Here is a 17467-nt window from a genome sequence, read left to right on the forward strand (position 1 = left end):
TCCAGCAGGGTCTGTATGTACTCTGATAGAGTTGAGTTAACCCTGGACATTGTACTGTGCGTGACCAGGATCGCCTCAGTAAAAACACCCAGCCAGTGGAAAGGGACGCTAAACCAACGCTAACCGTGCACAAGTGGCTATAAGAGCAGCAACTTCATCACTGGGCAGAAAGAGCAGGAGAGGAAGAGCAGGAGGAGGATGAGTTTAATGTTTAAATGTGAGGATCAGACACACTGTGGGTTTGTGTTGATGTAAATTCTGAGATGTGTGCAGGTACGTCACGCTTGTTGCACGAGCAGTCGCTGTGCAGTGTGCTCACTCTGAAAGCTCAGCCGCGGTGCAGGAGAGAGTCAGGCTGCACTGGAACAGGGGCTGACTCACCTTGCTGTTGTAGGGCTGGTTTGCCATGTGGACTGAGAGCTGCAGCTCAGTCTCAGCATTACACCCATCAGCCTGCAGGGCGGCGCTCTGACTCTGCCAGGACACAAACACACACACACACAGGCACCAGTCAGGCTGTGAATTATCACATTCCACCATTGTGAATGAATGGTGAATCTTTTCTCCCATTTAGACATCTCACCGGTATATTTTCTGATAAATATGTGAAGAAAAAAATCTCTGAACACAGAAGTCATCTATCTGCAGTCTGAAGAGTTCCTGCTGTTACAGACTGCTGTTGGGTACTGATGCCCAACTTACCAGCCTGTGACAGATGGAGCTGTGCTTTCTGTCTGTCTCCTCCTGCTCCTCCTGCCTCCTCAGTGTCCTGCGCTCCTCCTTCGCAGAGCGTGCCTCCTCTCTCAGGAGGTCCAGCTGTGCCTGCAGCTGGTTGGCTCTGCGCCTCTGCTCCTCCAGACCGAGGGCGGCTTTGTGCTCCCCCTGAGCCGCCTTTCGCCTCCTCTGCGCCTCCTCCTCCAGCTGCCGCTTGGTGTGAACGACCTGCCGGTGCAGACGCTCCACGGCGGCCGCCAGCTCCTCGCTCTGCCCGCGCTCCTGCTCCAGCTGAACCCGCAGCTCCTGGATGAACCTCCTGTCCTCGGACACCGCCTCCTCGTGCTGCCGGGCCTGCTCCTCCAGGCTGCAGGTGTGGCTCGCCTTCTCCTCTTCCAGCTGTCTGAGCACCTCGTGCCTCCTATGCGCCTCCTCCTCCAACTGTCTGAGCACCTCGCGCCTCCTCTGCACCTCCTCCTCCAGGCTGCAGGCGTGGTTCACCCTCTCCCCCTCTAGCTGTCTGAGCACCTTGCGCCTCCTCTGCACCTCCTCCTCCAGGCTGCAGGCGTGGTTCACCCTCTCCTCCTCTAGCTGTCTGAGCGCCTCACGCCTCCTCTGCACCTCCTCCTCCAGGCTGCATGCGTGGCTCGCCCTCTCCTCCTCCAGCTGTCTGAGCACCTTGTGCCTCCTCTGCGCCTCCTCCTCCAGGCTGTGGACGTGGCTCACCCTCTCCTCCTCCAGCTGTCTGAGCGCCTCCTGCCTCCTCTGCACCTCTTCCTCCAGCTGTCTGAGCGCCTCCTGCCTCCTCTGCACCTCCTCCTCCAGGCTGTGGGCGTGGTCAATAGCTCGATTGCTCTCCTCTGTGATCAGTGCCTCGCAGGGAGACTGCTCCCTCTGCTGGTGACGCTCGGCCTCCTGGGACATCTCCGTGCTCACCAGCCCCTCCCACAGCTGGGCCTTCTGCTCCTCCCCCCACAGCTGGGCCTTCTGCTCCGCCCCTCCTGTCTGCTCCGCCCACAGCTGGGCCTTCTGCTCCGCCCCTCCTGCCCTCTGCGTAGTTTGCTGATCCGTTCGTCCCAGACGCCTCTCCGTCAGATGGGGCTCCAGCAGTTCCCCTGTGCGGATGAACACACAGATGCATTATATATTACACCCTCTCATTCCTGCATCAGAAAGTTCACACTGACGTTCTGAAAATCCGTCCGTCTGCAGAACCAGGACTCACAGACAGACGCAGGAGCTGTTTCACAGAGGGCTGCTCTTATACTCACAGTATCTGTGATGCTAATGTAGCAGTTAAAAAAAAAACCCAGATGTCCCATTAGCTCCCCAGACATTTATTACACCTCTCACTTCAAAGCACTGACGCTGAAACTCCTCTGCGCACCAGGACTCAAGCAGCTGCAGGAGCTGTTTCACAGGGCTAGTCTTAACTCAGCGTATTGTGATAGCGTTGTAGCAGTTAACCTAGCCAGATTGAACCGTCCCTCAGGACCGCTGCATTGCGCCAGCACGTGCGCGTGACTTTCCAACAGCTGAAATGAGCAACCTGCCGCTCAGGAGCTAGCATCGCTAGCACGGCGCGTGACCTTTGACCTGTGGGCTCACCGTGTCGGCACTGGCTGCCCTCCCCCCGTGCGGCGCTGAGGGAGGCCTGCAGGAGGCGCAGCTGCTCCTGGCTCCGCAGGCTGGAGGCGCACAGCAGGGAGCGCAGGTGCTGCACCTCCTCCAGGAGGGCCAGCCGGTCCGCGGAGAGGAGCTGCTCCAGGTGCAGCCGCCACTGCTCCTCCTGGACAGAGACAAAAAGGCAAACACAACCCAGTGAACACAGCCCTGAGAACACAACCCAGTGAACACAGCCCTGTGAACACAGCCCTGAGAACACAACCCAGTGAACACAGCCCTGAGAACACAACCCAGTGAACACAGCCCTGAGAACACAACCCAGTGAACACAACCCAGTGAACACAGCCCTGAGAACACAACCCAGTGAACACAGCCCTAAGAACACAACCCAGTGAACACAGCCCTAAGAACACAGCCATGAGAGCAACACAAACACAAACAGACACACACACACACAAACACACACAGACACACACAGGCAGACATAGACACAGACAGACACACACAAACACACGCACGCACACACACAGACACAAGCAAAACTACTTAATCATGAATGCCTTTAATATGTAATGACTTAGGAACGACCTGCTTTTAAGGCACTTATAAAACTGCAGCATTGGTAAAAGGTGGAGAGTTAAGACCCTGCCCACGGGAAGCGCTACAGACCTTGGGCTCTCTGGCGGCCATCTTGCACAGCAGCTCTCTGAGGGAGAGGACGGTCTGCTGCAGAGCCCGTCTCTCTGCCTGCCAGGAGGGGGGCGGAGCCTCGTCAGGGCTGGGGGTCGTCACGGCGACCGGGACAGGGCGCTCGGACAAGGAGAGGACCCTGTGTCCCTCCCTGTACACCCTCTTCAGCCAGCTCTGAAATACACACATGCACACACACACACATGTGCACACACAAACACACACACACACACACATTTCACAAAGTTGGTGTCAAAGAGCTACTAGTAATGCATCTTTTCTTGCGGACTCTAGGGAAGAACTACAAGGCACTGCTCCAAGGCATTTCCTCCCAGTGGAGCGGCTACTTCCTCCCTCAGCAGTTCCCTCTACAATCACTCGAGACACTGGTGTGGTACCATAACCACACCCATAGGCTAATGTGACCTTTAACCCCTTTAACGCCAGGATACCCAAGAGGCAGTGGAAAAGCAGAGAGGATGCTGGAACCTGTAGTTCGGGAGAGAGGAGCTCGGCGTCCTGGCCCATGCTCTCCGTGGCGCTGTCTGTCCTCCCTGCCACAGACATGTCCCGATTGTGCAGGTACTCCAGAAAACTGGCACTCAGGCCCTCCGGCGCACCCCACTGCTCCTGCAGAGTGGTGTCCCGGTGCGAGCTTACGCCTGCGGGCGCAACACACCCACATTACCCCCGGGTTACCCCAAAAAGGCATTTTACTACTGCCATTTTAACAGACATTCAATCCAGAGTGACACTTTTACACAATGTGCATTTTATACAGCTGCATATATACAGCATATATATGTCATTTAGGTGAAGTAACTTGCTCAATAGCAAGAGCAGTGTCCTATGTGGGATTCAAACCTGCAACCCTTACCCTAGCAGCCCAGCCATTATATTATAATTTATCCAGTGGCTTTATCCACAGCCCTAACCCTAACCCCACCTTTTTCATTTTTACATAGCATTGATTTTATACAGCTGCATATATACAGACGTAACCTAGGTTAATTATTGTGCTAAATAGCAGCATACAATGGCAGTGTCCTAACTGGGAATCGAACCTGCAAACTTTGCCAAACTGTCTACCCATTAAACTACACAGCCTCCCTACCTGGGCATCCACACTACCTTACTCTAAGGTCAAAGAGAGCGATGTTTTCCCACAGGAGCGTTAACAGCCACATATAACGTTATGATAAATTATCTTTGACTTACAGGTCTGATCTCAGTGGCTGCATTTAATTGCAGTGAAAACTACCACCCGGCACACAGCTGGGTATTTCACTCTGCTGACAGAGTGACCCTAGAGAGGAGCGGGAGTGACTCACTGCTGCAGTCAGCATCGCTGGGCCACTCCTCCAGTCCGGTGAAGTACCGCTCGTCCAGCGTCCTCACCTGCCAACGTTTACCCTCAGTTACCAAACACGCAGCTGGGAATGCATAACGCGAACTACCGCACACTCAGAACAGTTCTGGGGGCAAAATGATAAATTCAAATAGAAGGACATCTGCACATTTTCTCCATTGCAAATTTCACAAGTGCTAATTCTAGAGCTACGCTTTGGGTCTAAAACCCTCATCAGAGCTTTTCTTGAACGCTTTTGAGAACGAGAGGGATGGGAGAGTGAAGGATCATGGGTAATTTCTGCCGTAACGCCGGGTCCTTCGGGCCTCTCAGGTTTCAGCACCCACCTGCTCAGAGAGGGGGGAGTCCCGGGTGGAGGGGGGCTCCGAGGCGGGGGGGGAGTCCCGGGTGGAGGGGGGCTCCGAGGCGGAGGCGGAGAGGGTGAGCGGGGTGCTGAAGGCCTCCGGGGGCTGGGAAAGGTCCTGGGACAGCGGGGGGGAGGGGAGCTCAGAGGCGGGGTCCCCGCTGGAGCTCGGGGTACGCAGCCCCCCCGGGGGGCGTGGGGAGGCCTCGTACCGCAGGCCGGACAGGAAGGAGCTACGCCCGGGGGCCCCGTGTCGGGTGCAGGCATCGCCCTGCAGGCTGCGGCTCTCTGGCTCCCCCTGCTGGCCGGACAGCCCAAGCAGCTGGCTGTGGATATCCAGGTCAGCGAGCGCTCTGTCCTCAGTCTGAGAGGATGAGAGGAGGAAGGTTCAGATAACAGGAAATCAGCGTTCAGATAACAGGAGCACGCTAGGATAACAGGAAATCAGCGTTCAGATAACAGGAACACACTCAGATAACAGGAGCACGCTCAGATAACAGGAAATCAGCGTTCAGATAACAGGAGCACGCTCAGATAACAGGAAATCAGCGTTCAGATAACAGGAGCACGCTCAGATAACAGGAAATCAGCGTTCAGATAACAGGAGCACGCTCAGATAACAGGAAATCAGCTCTTACTGACTCCAAGCTGTGAGCTTAAACCGTTCATGCAACTAAAATAATTCTAAGAGACTACAAATATCTCAAAAGCTTGCACTGTAACTGTAACTCTACTTATTAACCATCAAGAAAGAAATCAATGTTTGTTAGTTACATATTTACAAGCACTAGATAACTCCAGGGTAGGTTTAAATCGGGGAAAGTGGGCTAGTATAGCAGTGTGGCTAACTGAAGGACAGTAAGCAGAAACAGCACCTGGCTTTCCTCCATCAGCGTCTCTGTCCTGTGTGCGCTGGAGCCCAGCTCCTCCTGTACAGCAGCAAACTTCATCTTCAAGGAAACATGCTCCGCCCACAATACCTCATGCTCCGCCTTCAGGGCCTCATGCTCCGCCTTCAGAGCCTCATGCTCCTCCTTCAGGGCCTCATGCTCCTCCTTCAGGGCCTCATGCTCCTCCTTCAGGGCCTCATGCTCCTCCTTCAGGGCCTCATGCTCCTCGTTCAAGGCATCATGCTCCGCCCACAAGGCCTCATGCTCCGCCCTTCCCTGAGCTAGACGTTCCTCGTTCTCCCTCAGAGCCACCTCTGCCTTGGCCAGCGTCTCCTCGGCAACGGTCTGATGGGAACGCAACATGTGATCATTAATGTAACCATTAATGTAACCAGGGACCAGGCATTCATCCAAAGCCAATACAGACCTTACAGATCTGCCACAGATCCTGCTGACTGTGCTCCAGTGTAAAGCAGCACTAACCGCAATGCTCACATTACACCACTGGGTGGCGCTGTGGAAGGCTGAAAGGCTGCCGTCATTAAATAAAAAAATACAGGTTTAGAGAGAACTGGATTTTTCAGCCAGTCATAACCACTTAAAAGGGCACTTAAAACAGGCTAAAATAGCCATCCAAGAGATGAACAATCTGCAATGGCACTATGATCTCAGAGCTGGATCAGATTGGTTCACCCAAACAGTCCTATTTGCTGGGCTTATTTAAGAGTAAGCTGCTTTTGGAAATAAACACTCACCAGCACCTCTCTCAGGTCCCCTGCTCCCGCCGTCCTTCCCCCTAGCCCAGAGTTCAGATGCTGGATGTGGTCTCTCTTTGATGTCACTTCCTGTCGCAGCCTTCCTACTTCCTCCTGGAGGTGGCCCTTGGCTTGCCTCAGCTCCTCCTTCTCTGTCTCCAGCTCGTGTATTCTGGCCTGGCCCTCCTGAACCTGGGCCTGCAGGGCCTCCAGCACGGTCCGGAGGGTCTCTGCTGGGACGGTCCCGTCCGGAGCGTCTCCCCCACGCTTCTGCGCCCCCGTCCCGCCGGGTCCCGGGTGCGCCTCCCCCCGCGGCTCTGGGACGGGGGCGTGGCGGCTCAGCTCCTGCCGCAGGCTGTGCTCCAGGCCGCGGGGGGTGTGGGGGAGGGGCGGGGCGGGGCTGTTCTCGGAGGAGGTGCTGAGTTCGTACCGCGTGGACTCCGCCCGCTCCAGCTCCTCCTGCAGCTTGTGGATGACCTCGTGCAGACGCTCCTCCTCCACCTCCCTGTCCTGCCGCAGACGCTCCCTGTCGCTGCGGAGGTGCTCCACCTGCGACCGCAGCTCCTCCACCTCCGCGCGCGCCTCCTCTGCTGCCTACGGGGGCGCAGGGAAAGAGGGGGAGAGTTAAATAAAATTAACCCTTTGTAGAGTAGGACTTTTTCCTCCCAAAATTCTAAGTCGGTGTTCTAGAGCTCCATTGCTTTCAGTTACCAGCAGCGATTGTGACATCAGCATTAGAATGTTCAGTTAAGAGCATTCTAATCCCATATTAGTGCTCTCACACCACAACGGGCTAAAATTAATGAATAAGTGTGACCCCGACATTCTCAGATCCGCGTGGTTACCATGACTACACGCTCTCAGGACAGAAGCAGCCAGGCGGGACTCGCTCACCTGGTCCTGGGAGGCGTCGGCTTCCCGGCGGAGACGGAGGATCTCCTCGCCGAGCTGGCGGATCTCCCGCCTCTGCTCCTCCAGCTGGTCCGGGGGGGCCAGACGCACGGAGGGCGTGTCCTCGTGGCCGTCCGCTTCCGGGAGGGGGCGCACGGCGTGATCGTTCTCCTGAGGGGGGGAATGAGACAGGCTGCTGTTACCATCACAACCCAAATACAGACAGCTGGAGGCTGCCGCTGGACTTTAAACCCTGAAGACCAGCATTAGCTTACCGATCAAACTAAAGTATTCAATGAATTCAATACACCGGCTGTATTGAGCCCCATCTGTACCTGCCGCACACCGGCTGTCTTGAGCCGCACCTGTACCTGCCCCACACCGGCTGTATTGAGCCCCACCTGTACCTGCCCCACACCGGCTGTACTGAGCCCCACCTGTACCTGCCCCACACCGGCCTGTACTGAGCCCCACCTGTACCTGCCCCACACCGGCTGTACGGAGCTCCATCTGTATTGCCTGGAGCTGCTGGTCCAGGGGGTGGCCCGCCCCACTCCTGGGGGGGCACTGACGGGGGTCGTCTAAGTTACGCTGCAGAGCAAACACCTGCAGGCAGCTGGAGCACAGCAGCTGCTGCAGGGGGGCTCTGTCCTGGGGGGGGAATTAAACACCAGGGAGAAAAAAAAGCTATTAGCGACACCTGTGATCATGGGTAAAACTGTGGCTATTTAGCAGGTATTACAAAGTGTATTTCCACTTGGATAGTTTTAAAGCCCATTTAGCTTTTCCTGCTAACACCGCACATTGGGATTAAGAAGTCATGGATGTTTGAATTTCGTTTGTAAAACAGCCTTTTCTCCGTGGACTAATTTCAGGAGGACAAACATTCCGTTGCGGTGGTGTCTTCAGGAAATATGTTGTGATTGACAGTTAGCAAAGTGCAACATAATTATGCACTTATTGTGCGTCGCTTCGGATAAAAGCGTCTGCCAAATAAATGCAATGTAATAGTAACAGAAAATCCTGTATTTCACATTCAGCCTCTAGGGGGAGCCTTACCTGCGCTGCATCCTGCGGGGCCAGTGCGTGACCGGACGGGCTCGTGTCTAACAGAGCGCGCTCCAGCTCGCAGATGCGCGCTGCCATGGTGTGGATCTGCTCGTTCTGCTCGGCCACGTCGCCGCGGTACTTCTCTTTTGTGAGGAGCAGCCGCTCGCAGTCCTCGCTCTTCTGCCTGATGGCCGCCCGCAGGTTTTCCACCTGTCGTTAACAGTCGATCGTTAGTCGTTACGGCGCCGCGTCTCCTGGAAACCGAATAACGGTTCTCTTCCGCAGCCGCGGATCGGACTCGCAAATTCATGTTCCAGCGCGTGCGTTATCGTGAGCTTTATTCTTACATGCAAACAACCATTTTAGGTATAAAACACACTCTTATTCCTGTCTGATTTAAACACCTGCGTTCCATAACAACCGATAATCGCAGTCCCCCCCGCAGAAATGAGAGAATGAAATGACCTCCAAACTTTTAGCCCAATCCCGCTTTCCTTCCCAAAACCGATCTAGGAAGTTACTACAGAGCGTTTGATCAAAGCAGGATTGACAGCATACACAAATCAGAAAGATACGGATAAGGAATAAGCAGAGATTCTAGTTCTACTGCCACTAAAACTGCACAACCGAGCAATTCCATGCACAAAGCATTAGCACACATGCTAAAGCATCAGATTCAACTAATAATTGAAGCACCTATATGCAGCAACAGGCGAAAATTTTGCTGTCCCTTTAAATTAACTTTCTTAGTCACTGGTTTAATAATCTCTTAAATTCCTGGAGCGTGGACAATCTAAAGTAGCCCTGAACCCAAACAAAAGAAAAATTTGTATTCATCCCAAAATGAATTAAACATGGCTGGAAAATTTGGCAAAGATTCAAAGGTTGGGGAAAATTAGACTCAAAGCAAATCTACTTTTTTGTTCCACAAATCTATTTGTTCAAGGCCAGTGCTAAAGTTAATTTAAAGTGCTAAAACACATCAGCGCAGATAAAATATGTCAGTTGTATCTGACAGGAGATAAAAAATCTGCTAACACTCTAAGCCACACATCATGCACTGAAGCATCTACAGAGCTAAGTTTCCATACCTGGAGAACCAAGTCCTCAATCTATAATATTAAAATTAAAGAGAAAAGAAACAAGACCAGGTTAAAACCTAGTGTATGGCTGGACCGAACCGGCCGACGTCACAGGCATGCGCGGTGTAACTTTATCACAGTCAGTCAGTCAGTCAGTCGCAGACATTCGCGTTTGTATGGCTGGCCCTGCTGATGCAGTCCAGCCAAAAAGAACACTGAAAAGATCATAAGCTTCATAACACGATTAAGCCTTTAAAAAGGCCACAGTCTGGAGCCACTTTAACTCCTTGTGACACTTTGTGAATTTTGCATTTACCATTTAAGCACAAGAAGCGTTTAACACACAGAGAACTCTGAGCAAGGCGTGACAGGACGTTTAAATATCAGTTACAGCTGCGCCTCCCGCGTGAAGATGTACACGTTTCCTGCTGAGCGCGAAACGTGCACCTTCAGCACGGCTGCGTTCAGCGCGCTCCTGCGTGCCGCCGAAGGCTAGGTCGCTAAAGAGCTGTGGGCGGAGCCAGCTCTTAGGCTGAAGCCACACATCCTCCAATGAGAAGCCAGTTTCTCACGTCGCCTCCTTTCGATTTCTACGAGAGCCGATTCTTTGCGTCCGCAAGGCATGCTGGGACAGCGGAGGATGAGGATGTGTGGCTTCGCCCTCATCGCGTAGCCGCGGCGGCGGGAGACTCCACCTTGTCCTCCTCGCCGCCTCCTCCTCCTCCTCCTCCGGGGCGGGGCCGGGACGAGCGCCTCAGCCGCGCCTCCAGCCTCTGGATCTCCTGCTGGAACTCCTCCCGCTCCAGCTCCCGCTCCACGGCCTGCTCCTGCGGACGCGCGCGCCAGAGAAATCGGGCGAATCAGCGCTCGCCTCCGCAACGACCGTTTTCCTTTTACACAAACGCCTGCGGTCGCACTGCGGTCCAAGACGCGCGTCTCCTTCTGTAGCCTGTTCTCCTTCGGACCGCGGAGGGGTGTAAACAGAACTCAGAGATGCTTTTTGTGACCCTCCTTTCTCGAGCAGATCAGCCCAAAGCTCACGGGGGCATGTGCCTGGGGCACTGAGAGCAGACCATAGCTTCCCACATACAGGGCTGCTTATTTATAATGAAAATGTATTAATTATTGGCGTAATGGGATATTAGTTCCCCAAGTTATTACATTTTCGTTAGATTCCATTCGACCCCTACTTTACAGCAGGCTGATTTGGGGGTTCTGCTACTCTGTGAAGCGTCATTGTGACAGTTTCCTGTAAAAAGCGCTATGCAGATAAAACTGATTTGATGTGATAGGAGTGTTGTTGGACTCACGTCGATGAACTGCCGGTGGTGCCGGAGCTGCTTCTCCAGGGCGTGGACCTGCAGGCGGAGGTCCTCCACCTGGGCCCGGCGCCGCTCCTCCGCCTCCAGCCTGCCGCCGTCCCGCTCCTCCACCTCCACCTCCATCAGCCGGAGCCTCGACGCCAGCCTGCTCCGGTCCTCCTCCGCCTGCCGCTGCGCCTCCACCTTCTCCTGCAGGAGGCGCTGCGCCTCCCCCAGCAGCGCTGTGGAGGAGGAGAGGAGAGCATGTCGGGGGGGTGCACGGGACGTGGTGAATGGACCCACCCCCCCCTTCAGGCTGAGACCCCGCTCTGGCTGACTGCCACGCACATTACCTCAACCCTGCCGCATCCATGGGGTCATGGAGCCTGAGTACGCAGGTCTTCATTCCAACCAATCACTACACCCGCTGATTTCACTAATCAGTTCCCTCCGCTCTGGATGAAGCTGTGAAATCAGCAGGTGTAGCGATTGGTTGGAATGAAGACCTGCGTACTCTCCGCCCCTTCACGGCACATGATTGGGCACCACCGCTCTGCGTGGCCTGGAGCTTTCAGCCACACACGCAACATTTCGACCTGCTGCACCACCTCATGTACGCCCTCGCATTTCACATGGGGCAAATCCTTTGCATGCCATTGAATGGATGCACTGAATGGAATGATCGCCACGGCAAAAATCTGTGGTCACAGATCTCACAAGCGTGCTCCAATCCCGTGGTTCTGTTTGGTAACCAAGTTTTCTTACAGGTGGTACAGGACAGGTACAGGACAGGTACAGGACAGGGCCAGTTTGAGCCTGTTGCTCTACAGGCATCGTGTGAATGTGGGATTCATTAAGTGCTGATTTCTCTAAACTTCCTTCCTGAAACCAAGCGGATGTGACACATCCTCACCCCGCTCTGTGTCCCCCAGGGGCTCAGCAAGGGCCTCCCTCTGACGGAGTAGGAGGGCACGCTCCTCACGGAGCTCCTGCAGCTCCACGTCCAGCCGCTGCAGCTCCTCCACCAGCCCCTGCACCTGCGCCTCCTTCTGCTGTAGCACCTCCTCCAGAGCAGCCTTCTCCACTGCGCCAAATTCAACTGGCCCTGATTACAAAACACAAACACACACACACACACACACGCATACACACATATACAGGCATACACAAACACACACACACACACACGCATACACACACATACACACACACACACAAATATACACACATGCACACACAGTCACACACACGCATATACACGCGCACACACACAGGCATATACATGCATACACACACATAAAAATGAAACTTCAGCCATTTTATTAAGGAGATACATCATAGCCACTGCTGTGCGGATACTCAGCTGAGTGACAGTTCCAGCAGCCAATCAGAAGCAATGCTCACCCCTGTGCAGCTGCTCTGGGGGGCGGTACTCCTGCAGCTGAGATGGGGCAGAGTCCGGCCCGCTCTGGATGAGGTGCTCCTCCAGGGGCACCCGTGGCCTCGGGGGGTGCGGCTCCAACTGCCCAAAAAACAGGAGCGTTATCACAGAATGCCCCGGAGTGTGAGAAAGTACACCGCCGTTCCGCACTATCTCGCTGTGTTTGCTCTGACTACACAGACGAGAGCAGGACAAACACAGTCCTCTCCTCAGAGCGTACTCCCCCCCCCACCCCCCCCCACCTCACACTGCACAGGCCCATCGGCCAGCCTGAGCAAGCAGGGCTATCCTCTGCTACTGTGTTACCGCTTTGGTCAATGCCTTCACAAGCAGAATCAGGTGTGTCTTAGTGCCGGACTAAAACAAAAACCTGCACCCACACCGGCCCTTTTCACAAAAAAGAACGGGCACCCCTGGTTCAGAAAGGGTTTCCCTAAATAATAACTTCACTAGTCAATCTATCAAGCAGAATACCATGACATGAGATGAGAGACTGTAATGGATGCTGTAAGCTTACTACCCATCATAGGGCCGTATTTATTAAGACCTTTATCATACGCAAAACCTTTGAGCACACACACAGCCAATAACATAGCACTGATCGGTCATGTTACCTAAAAGGTTTTGCATGAGCTAAAGGTCTAAACAAATCAGGCCCGTAGCGTGACTCCCGTGAAGATACGCGGACACACAGCAGTGGACGTTACCCATGATCCTCTGCTCTCGGCGCCCGGCTCCCTGTCCTACCTGTGACAGGTCCAGCAGCTTGCGCACCACAGAGCACAAACGGGCGGAGACTCCCAGCACCGCCTCCTCCACCTGCGGGTCCCGCCCCAGCCCCAGCCCGGAGAACAGGCTCTGCCAGGGCTTCTGGGATAGGCCCACACCCTCGTCCGTCAGAGCCGAGCGCAGGGCGGAGTCCGGAAGCTTCTCTCCCGCCTCCCCTGGGGGGGGAAGGGCAGAGTAACGTTCCTTACGCTGACTTTTCTACTGAAGTCAGTCTGCAGGGGTGCAGGCAGGGTAGTATAATGGGTAAGGAGCTGGTCTTGTAACCTAAGGGTGAGATTACCGGGTACAGCACTGCCGTTGTACCCTTGAGTGAGGTATTAAACCTGCATTGCTTCAGTATTTATCCAGCTGTACAAATGTAAAAAAAAAAAAAAAGAAAAGTTTCTCAGGATAAGAGTGTCTGGTGAATGCCTGTAATGCAATGGTGTCCAATCTTATCAGGAAAGGCCCGATGTGGGTTTTTGTTTTAGCCCTGATGTTTTTGTCTTGACTGAAGACCATGATTAGTTGAATACTTAAATTAGGAGTGGTGGCACTGGGCTGAAAGAGCAATCTGCACCCACACTGACCCTTTTCGGATAAGATTGGACACCCCTGGTGTTTAGTTTCTGACGGCTCAGGGAGCAGGACCGTGGGGGTAAGTGAGGTTGCTCGGAGCTGAAAGCGGATTTTGTGGGGCGGATCTGACCTTATCCCCGGACGTCCCCCCTCCCTCTCCTCTCCTCGGATGGAGGACTCACCTCCGCAGCCCACCCCGGGCTCCGCGTGGGCACGTATCCTCCGCAGGATCTCCTCCTCTGTGGCCACGGTCCTCCTCACCACCTCCTGCAGCACCTCCTGCAGCTGCACGTGCGCCTCCAGCAAGCCTCTCCTGGGATTACGGGTTGATGAAGAGCTTCCATTACATTCAGTAAAACTGCACTGCTGACCACAGCTCCTCTCCTTATACACACCATCACTACACTGAGCCAGCTCACTGACAGGGGCCAATGGAGTTCATCCCATTCAAATGGGTTTATGTGGTTGTTATGGAAACATGCTCGTTTGCTACATTGTTCCATTCTCTCAGAAGCTGCACTGGCCCTGATCTCGTCATGGAAACCCAAACCCCGCCCACCTCACCTCTCTTCAGCCGCTGTTCTAACCCTAACCTCACCCACCTCACCTCTCTTCAGCCACTGTCCTAACCCTAACCCCGCCCACCTCACCTCTCTTCAGCCACCGTTCTAACCCAAACCCCACCCACCTCACCTCTCTTCAGCCACCGTTCTAACCGAAACCCCGCCCACCTCACCTCTCTTCAGCCACTGTTCTAACCCTAACCCCGCCCACCTCACCTCTCTACAGCCACCGTTCTCAGGTCAGTCTTTAGCTTGGAGAACAGCTGTCCCAGCCCCAGAGCGACCCTGTCTCCAGAAGCCTCAAAGTCTGGCTCCTCCAGCTGTTCCACCAGCACCTCCACTGGCACCTCCTCCAGCACCTCCTCCTCGGGGTCCTCCCGGCCGGACGTCCCAGCGCTCAGCTGGGTCAGAGACAGAAGGGAGGCCACAGACAGGAATCCTGTTATCAGCGAATACCCTCACATGCAACACGACCGACAGGCCAGCACGCTCGCCATGCCCACTGCCCAAGAAGTGCACTAATCGCCCTTTCCCTGTTACACCCAAACAGCAGACCCCCCACCCCCCGCAGGCACGCATTCCCTGCAGTTACTTCCTGTGGGGAAATGCGACTGATGCACGGCTGTAACACGCCTGATTCTGGTCTTGATTGAAGACCATGGGCTAGTTACATAGTTAAATGAATGGTTTAATCAGGTGTCATAGTGCTGGGCTAAACCTTCCCTCACACCGGCCCTTTCCAGATACGAATGGACCCTCTTGCACTGGGGAAACCAGGGATGACTTTGGTGTTTTCTACATGTGGGTCATACGTATCATAGCCCTCACCTTTTGGGTCTGGGCTTGTTCAGATGCTGTGCTGGAGGGCTGGTTCTGTGCTGGTTGAGGTGCTGTGCTGGAGGGCTTGTTCTGGGCTGGTTCAGATGCTGTGGTGGAGGGCTGGTTCTGGGCTGGTTGAGGTGCTGTGCTGGAGGACTTGTCCATGAGCAGCTGGTCCAGCTCTCTGCGCAGCTCTATGCAGATGAGGCCCAGCTTGGCCTGGTGCTGTGTTCTCAGCCGGTCCAGCTGCGCCGCGTGACCCCTCTCCCGGTCCCGCAGGGCCTGCAGCGCCCCGTCCCGCTCGTCTCGCCCCGCCTGGATCTGCGCCAGGTAGGCCGACTCCAGGGTGTCCATGTTGGACAGCATCCGGGCCTCCAGCTCGTCCCTGTCCCCTTGCAGTCTGGCCCGAAGCTCCGCCTCCAGAGAGTCCAGCTCCGCCTTGTGTTTGGCCTGAAGCTCCGCCTCCTGAGAGTGCAGCTCCGCCTTGTGTTTGGCCTGAAGCTCCGCCCTCAGCGAATCAAGCTCCGCCCCGTGTTTGTGCTCGAGCCTCTCCTCCAGATTCTGACGGTCCTCCTCCAGACTGCGCACGCGCTCCCCCAGCAAAGCCTTCTGGGATTCCAGCTCCTGGCCGTGCTTCTTGGTCAGGTCCCGAAGAGCGGCCTCCTGCTCCAAGCCCAGTTTCTCCTCCCGCTCCTTCTGCTCCTTCTGGAACCTGCAGCGCGTGACCCCGTTAATGCAACACCAGGAGTAATCAGTGTGGTCATTCACACTGACACACAGAGGCTGACGTGACGATGACAGCAGAAGAACACAAAGAGCGACTTTCTGAATTCAACACCCAACGTCTGTTTTCAGCCGATGCAGTGATAATCGTAGAAAAAAGGCATGACTGGCCACCATGTTCTGAGGAGTGTTTCTGGATGACCTTCTCCCACACTCATTTTCTAGGTTTTCTCCAAATTGTCTCAGGATTTTTCTGAATTTCACAATTCCCTCTGGTAAATATATTCTGTATCAATATGTGATTGGTGGTATAAATGTGCAGTGTGTGATTGGTTGTATAAATGTGCAGTGTGTGATTGGTTGTTTAAATGCGCAGTGTGTGATTGTTTGTTTAAATGCGCAGTGTGTGATTGTTTGTTTAAATGCGCAGTGTGTGATTGGTTGTTTAAATGCGCAGTGTGTGATTGGTTGTTTAAATGTGCAGTGTGTGATTGTTTGTTTAAATGCGCAGTGTGTGATTGGTTGTTTAAATGCGCAGTGTGTGATTGGTTGTTTAAATGTGCAGTGTGTGATTGGTTGTATAAATGCTGCAGTGTGGATTAAACGCATGACGGATGTCTCCCACCTCCTCTGCGCCTCCTGCAGCTTGGCCTCCGCCTGCTCCAGCAGCACCGCGTTGAGCTCCTTCACCTCCTCGGCCATGAGGCGCTTGGCGGTGAGGAGCTCCCTCTGGAACTGCGCCTCCACCTTGCGCCTCACCGCCAGGACGCGGGGGTCGCTCTCGCTCTCCGGACTGTCCCGTGGGGAGCGCCCGCGCCTCCGCTCCTCCTCCTCCTGCTGCTCCTGCAGGGCCCGTCGCTCCTCAGCGGCCGCCCGCTCCAGCTCCTCCCTCAGGGCGGAGACTCGGGTCTCCTCCTGGGCCCGCAGCTCCTCCCTCAGCCTGCCCAGCGCCTCCTCCTTCTCCTGGGAGAGCTCCTGGAGCGCCCGCTCCCTCTCCTGCGCCTGGGCCTCCCGCACGGCCACACGCAGCTGCTCCGCAAAGTCCTGCTTCAGCTTTCAAACGAACAAAAACACACGATATAGCGTCTTTCACTGCGAGCACTGCGAGTCTACCCGCTAAACCTGAGCACTGCTGAACCTGAGCACTGCTGAACCTGAGCACTGCCGCTCTGTCTACCCGCTGAACCTGAGCACTGCCGCTCTGTCTACCCGCTGAACCTGAGCACTGCTGAACCTGAGCACTGCCGCTCTGTCTACCCGCTGAACCTGAGCACTGCTGAACCTGAGCACTGCCGCTCTGTCTACCTGCTAAACCTGAGCACTGCTGAACCTGAGCACTGCCGCTCTGTCTACCCGCTGAACCTGAGCACTGCCGCTCTGTCTACCCGCTAAACCTGAGCACTGCTGAACCTGAGCACTGCCGCTCTGTCTACCCGCTGAACCTGAGCGCTGCTGAACCTGAGCACTGCCGCTGTCTACCCGCTGAAGGTGTGGCGGTAAAGCATGTCCACAGAGCTGATTGTGGACTGAGTGGGACGTACTGGGGAAAAAAGGCGGGAAAAACGGGCGCTCCCAGCTCACCTTCTCCTGGGCCTTTTGGGCGAGTTCCCCGCTCCGCTCTGCGGCCTGCCTCAGCTGCTCCTCCTGCCCCATCCGAAGAGCGGCCAGCTGCTCCTCCAGGCCCCGGATTCGGCTCCTCTCCGAGCGGGCCTGCCCCGCCAGCGCCCGGCCCCTCTCCTCCAGCTCCTGCTCCACCTGCCGAGCCGCGTCCTGGGCACTGCGCAGACGCAGCCTGCTGATCTCTGAGGGGGGGGGGGGGACAAAACAGAGTGAGCCTGGAGCGTACAACGTATGGAAAAAATA

The 17467-nt window shown here is 55.2% G+C and overlaps 1 protein-coding gene across 8 annotated transcripts in view; it reads right to left on the reverse strand.

Moving 5' to 3' along the window:
• LOC135240339 (pericentrin-like) overlaps positions 1-17467 on the reverse strand; it is a 31245-nt gene that overhangs the window by 2049 nt on the left and 11729 nt on the right. For 3 of the 8 annotated variants that reach the window (XM_064309690.1, XM_064309689.1, XM_064309696.1), the window contains 23 exons: positions 17186-17406; positions 16230-16657; positions 14891-15593; positions 14279-14463; positions 13682-13812; positions 12900-13096; positions 12116-12233; positions 11625-11816; positions 10721-10953; positions 10106-10237; positions 9420-9440; positions 8338-8538; positions 7753-7929; positions 7282-7449; positions 6388-6981; positions 5618-5977; positions 4726-5106; positions 4362-4428; positions 3520-3692; positions 3010-3204; positions 2323-2503; positions 703-1829; positions 382-474 (listed from right to left, as the gene is read on the reverse strand). In XM_064309690.1, the coding sequence (XP_064165760.1) occupies positions 382-474; positions 703-1829; positions 2323-2503; positions 3010-3204; positions 3520-3692; positions 4362-4428; positions 4726-5106; positions 5618-5977; positions 6388-6981; positions 7282-7449; positions 7753-7929; positions 8338-8538; positions 9420-9440; positions 10106-10237; positions 10721-10953; positions 11625-11816; positions 12116-12233; positions 12900-13096; positions 13682-13812; positions 14279-14463; positions 14891-15593; positions 16230-16657; positions 17186-17406 (6278 nt within the window). The remainder of the gene's footprint in view (positions 1-381; positions 475-702; positions 1830-2322; positions 2504-3009; positions 3205-3519; positions 3693-4361; positions 4429-4725; positions 5107-5617; positions 5978-6387; positions 6982-7281; positions 7450-7752; positions 7930-8337; positions 8539-9419; positions 9441-10105; positions 10238-10720; positions 10954-11624; positions 11817-12115; positions 12234-12899; positions 13097-13681; positions 13813-14278; positions 14464-14890; positions 15594-16229; positions 16658-17185; positions 17407-17467) is intronic. The other 5 variants (XM_064309695.1, XM_064309694.1, XM_064309691.1 and 2 more) reach the window with 5 other exon arrangements.

Source organism: Anguilla rostrata, chromosome 15 (assembly GCF_018555375.3).
Source record: "Anguilla rostrata isolate EN2019 chromosome 15, ASM1855537v3, whole genome shotgun sequence".
Classification (NCBI taxonomy): domain Eukaryota; kingdom Metazoa; phylum Chordata; class Actinopteri; order Anguilliformes; family Anguillidae; genus Anguilla; species Anguilla rostrata.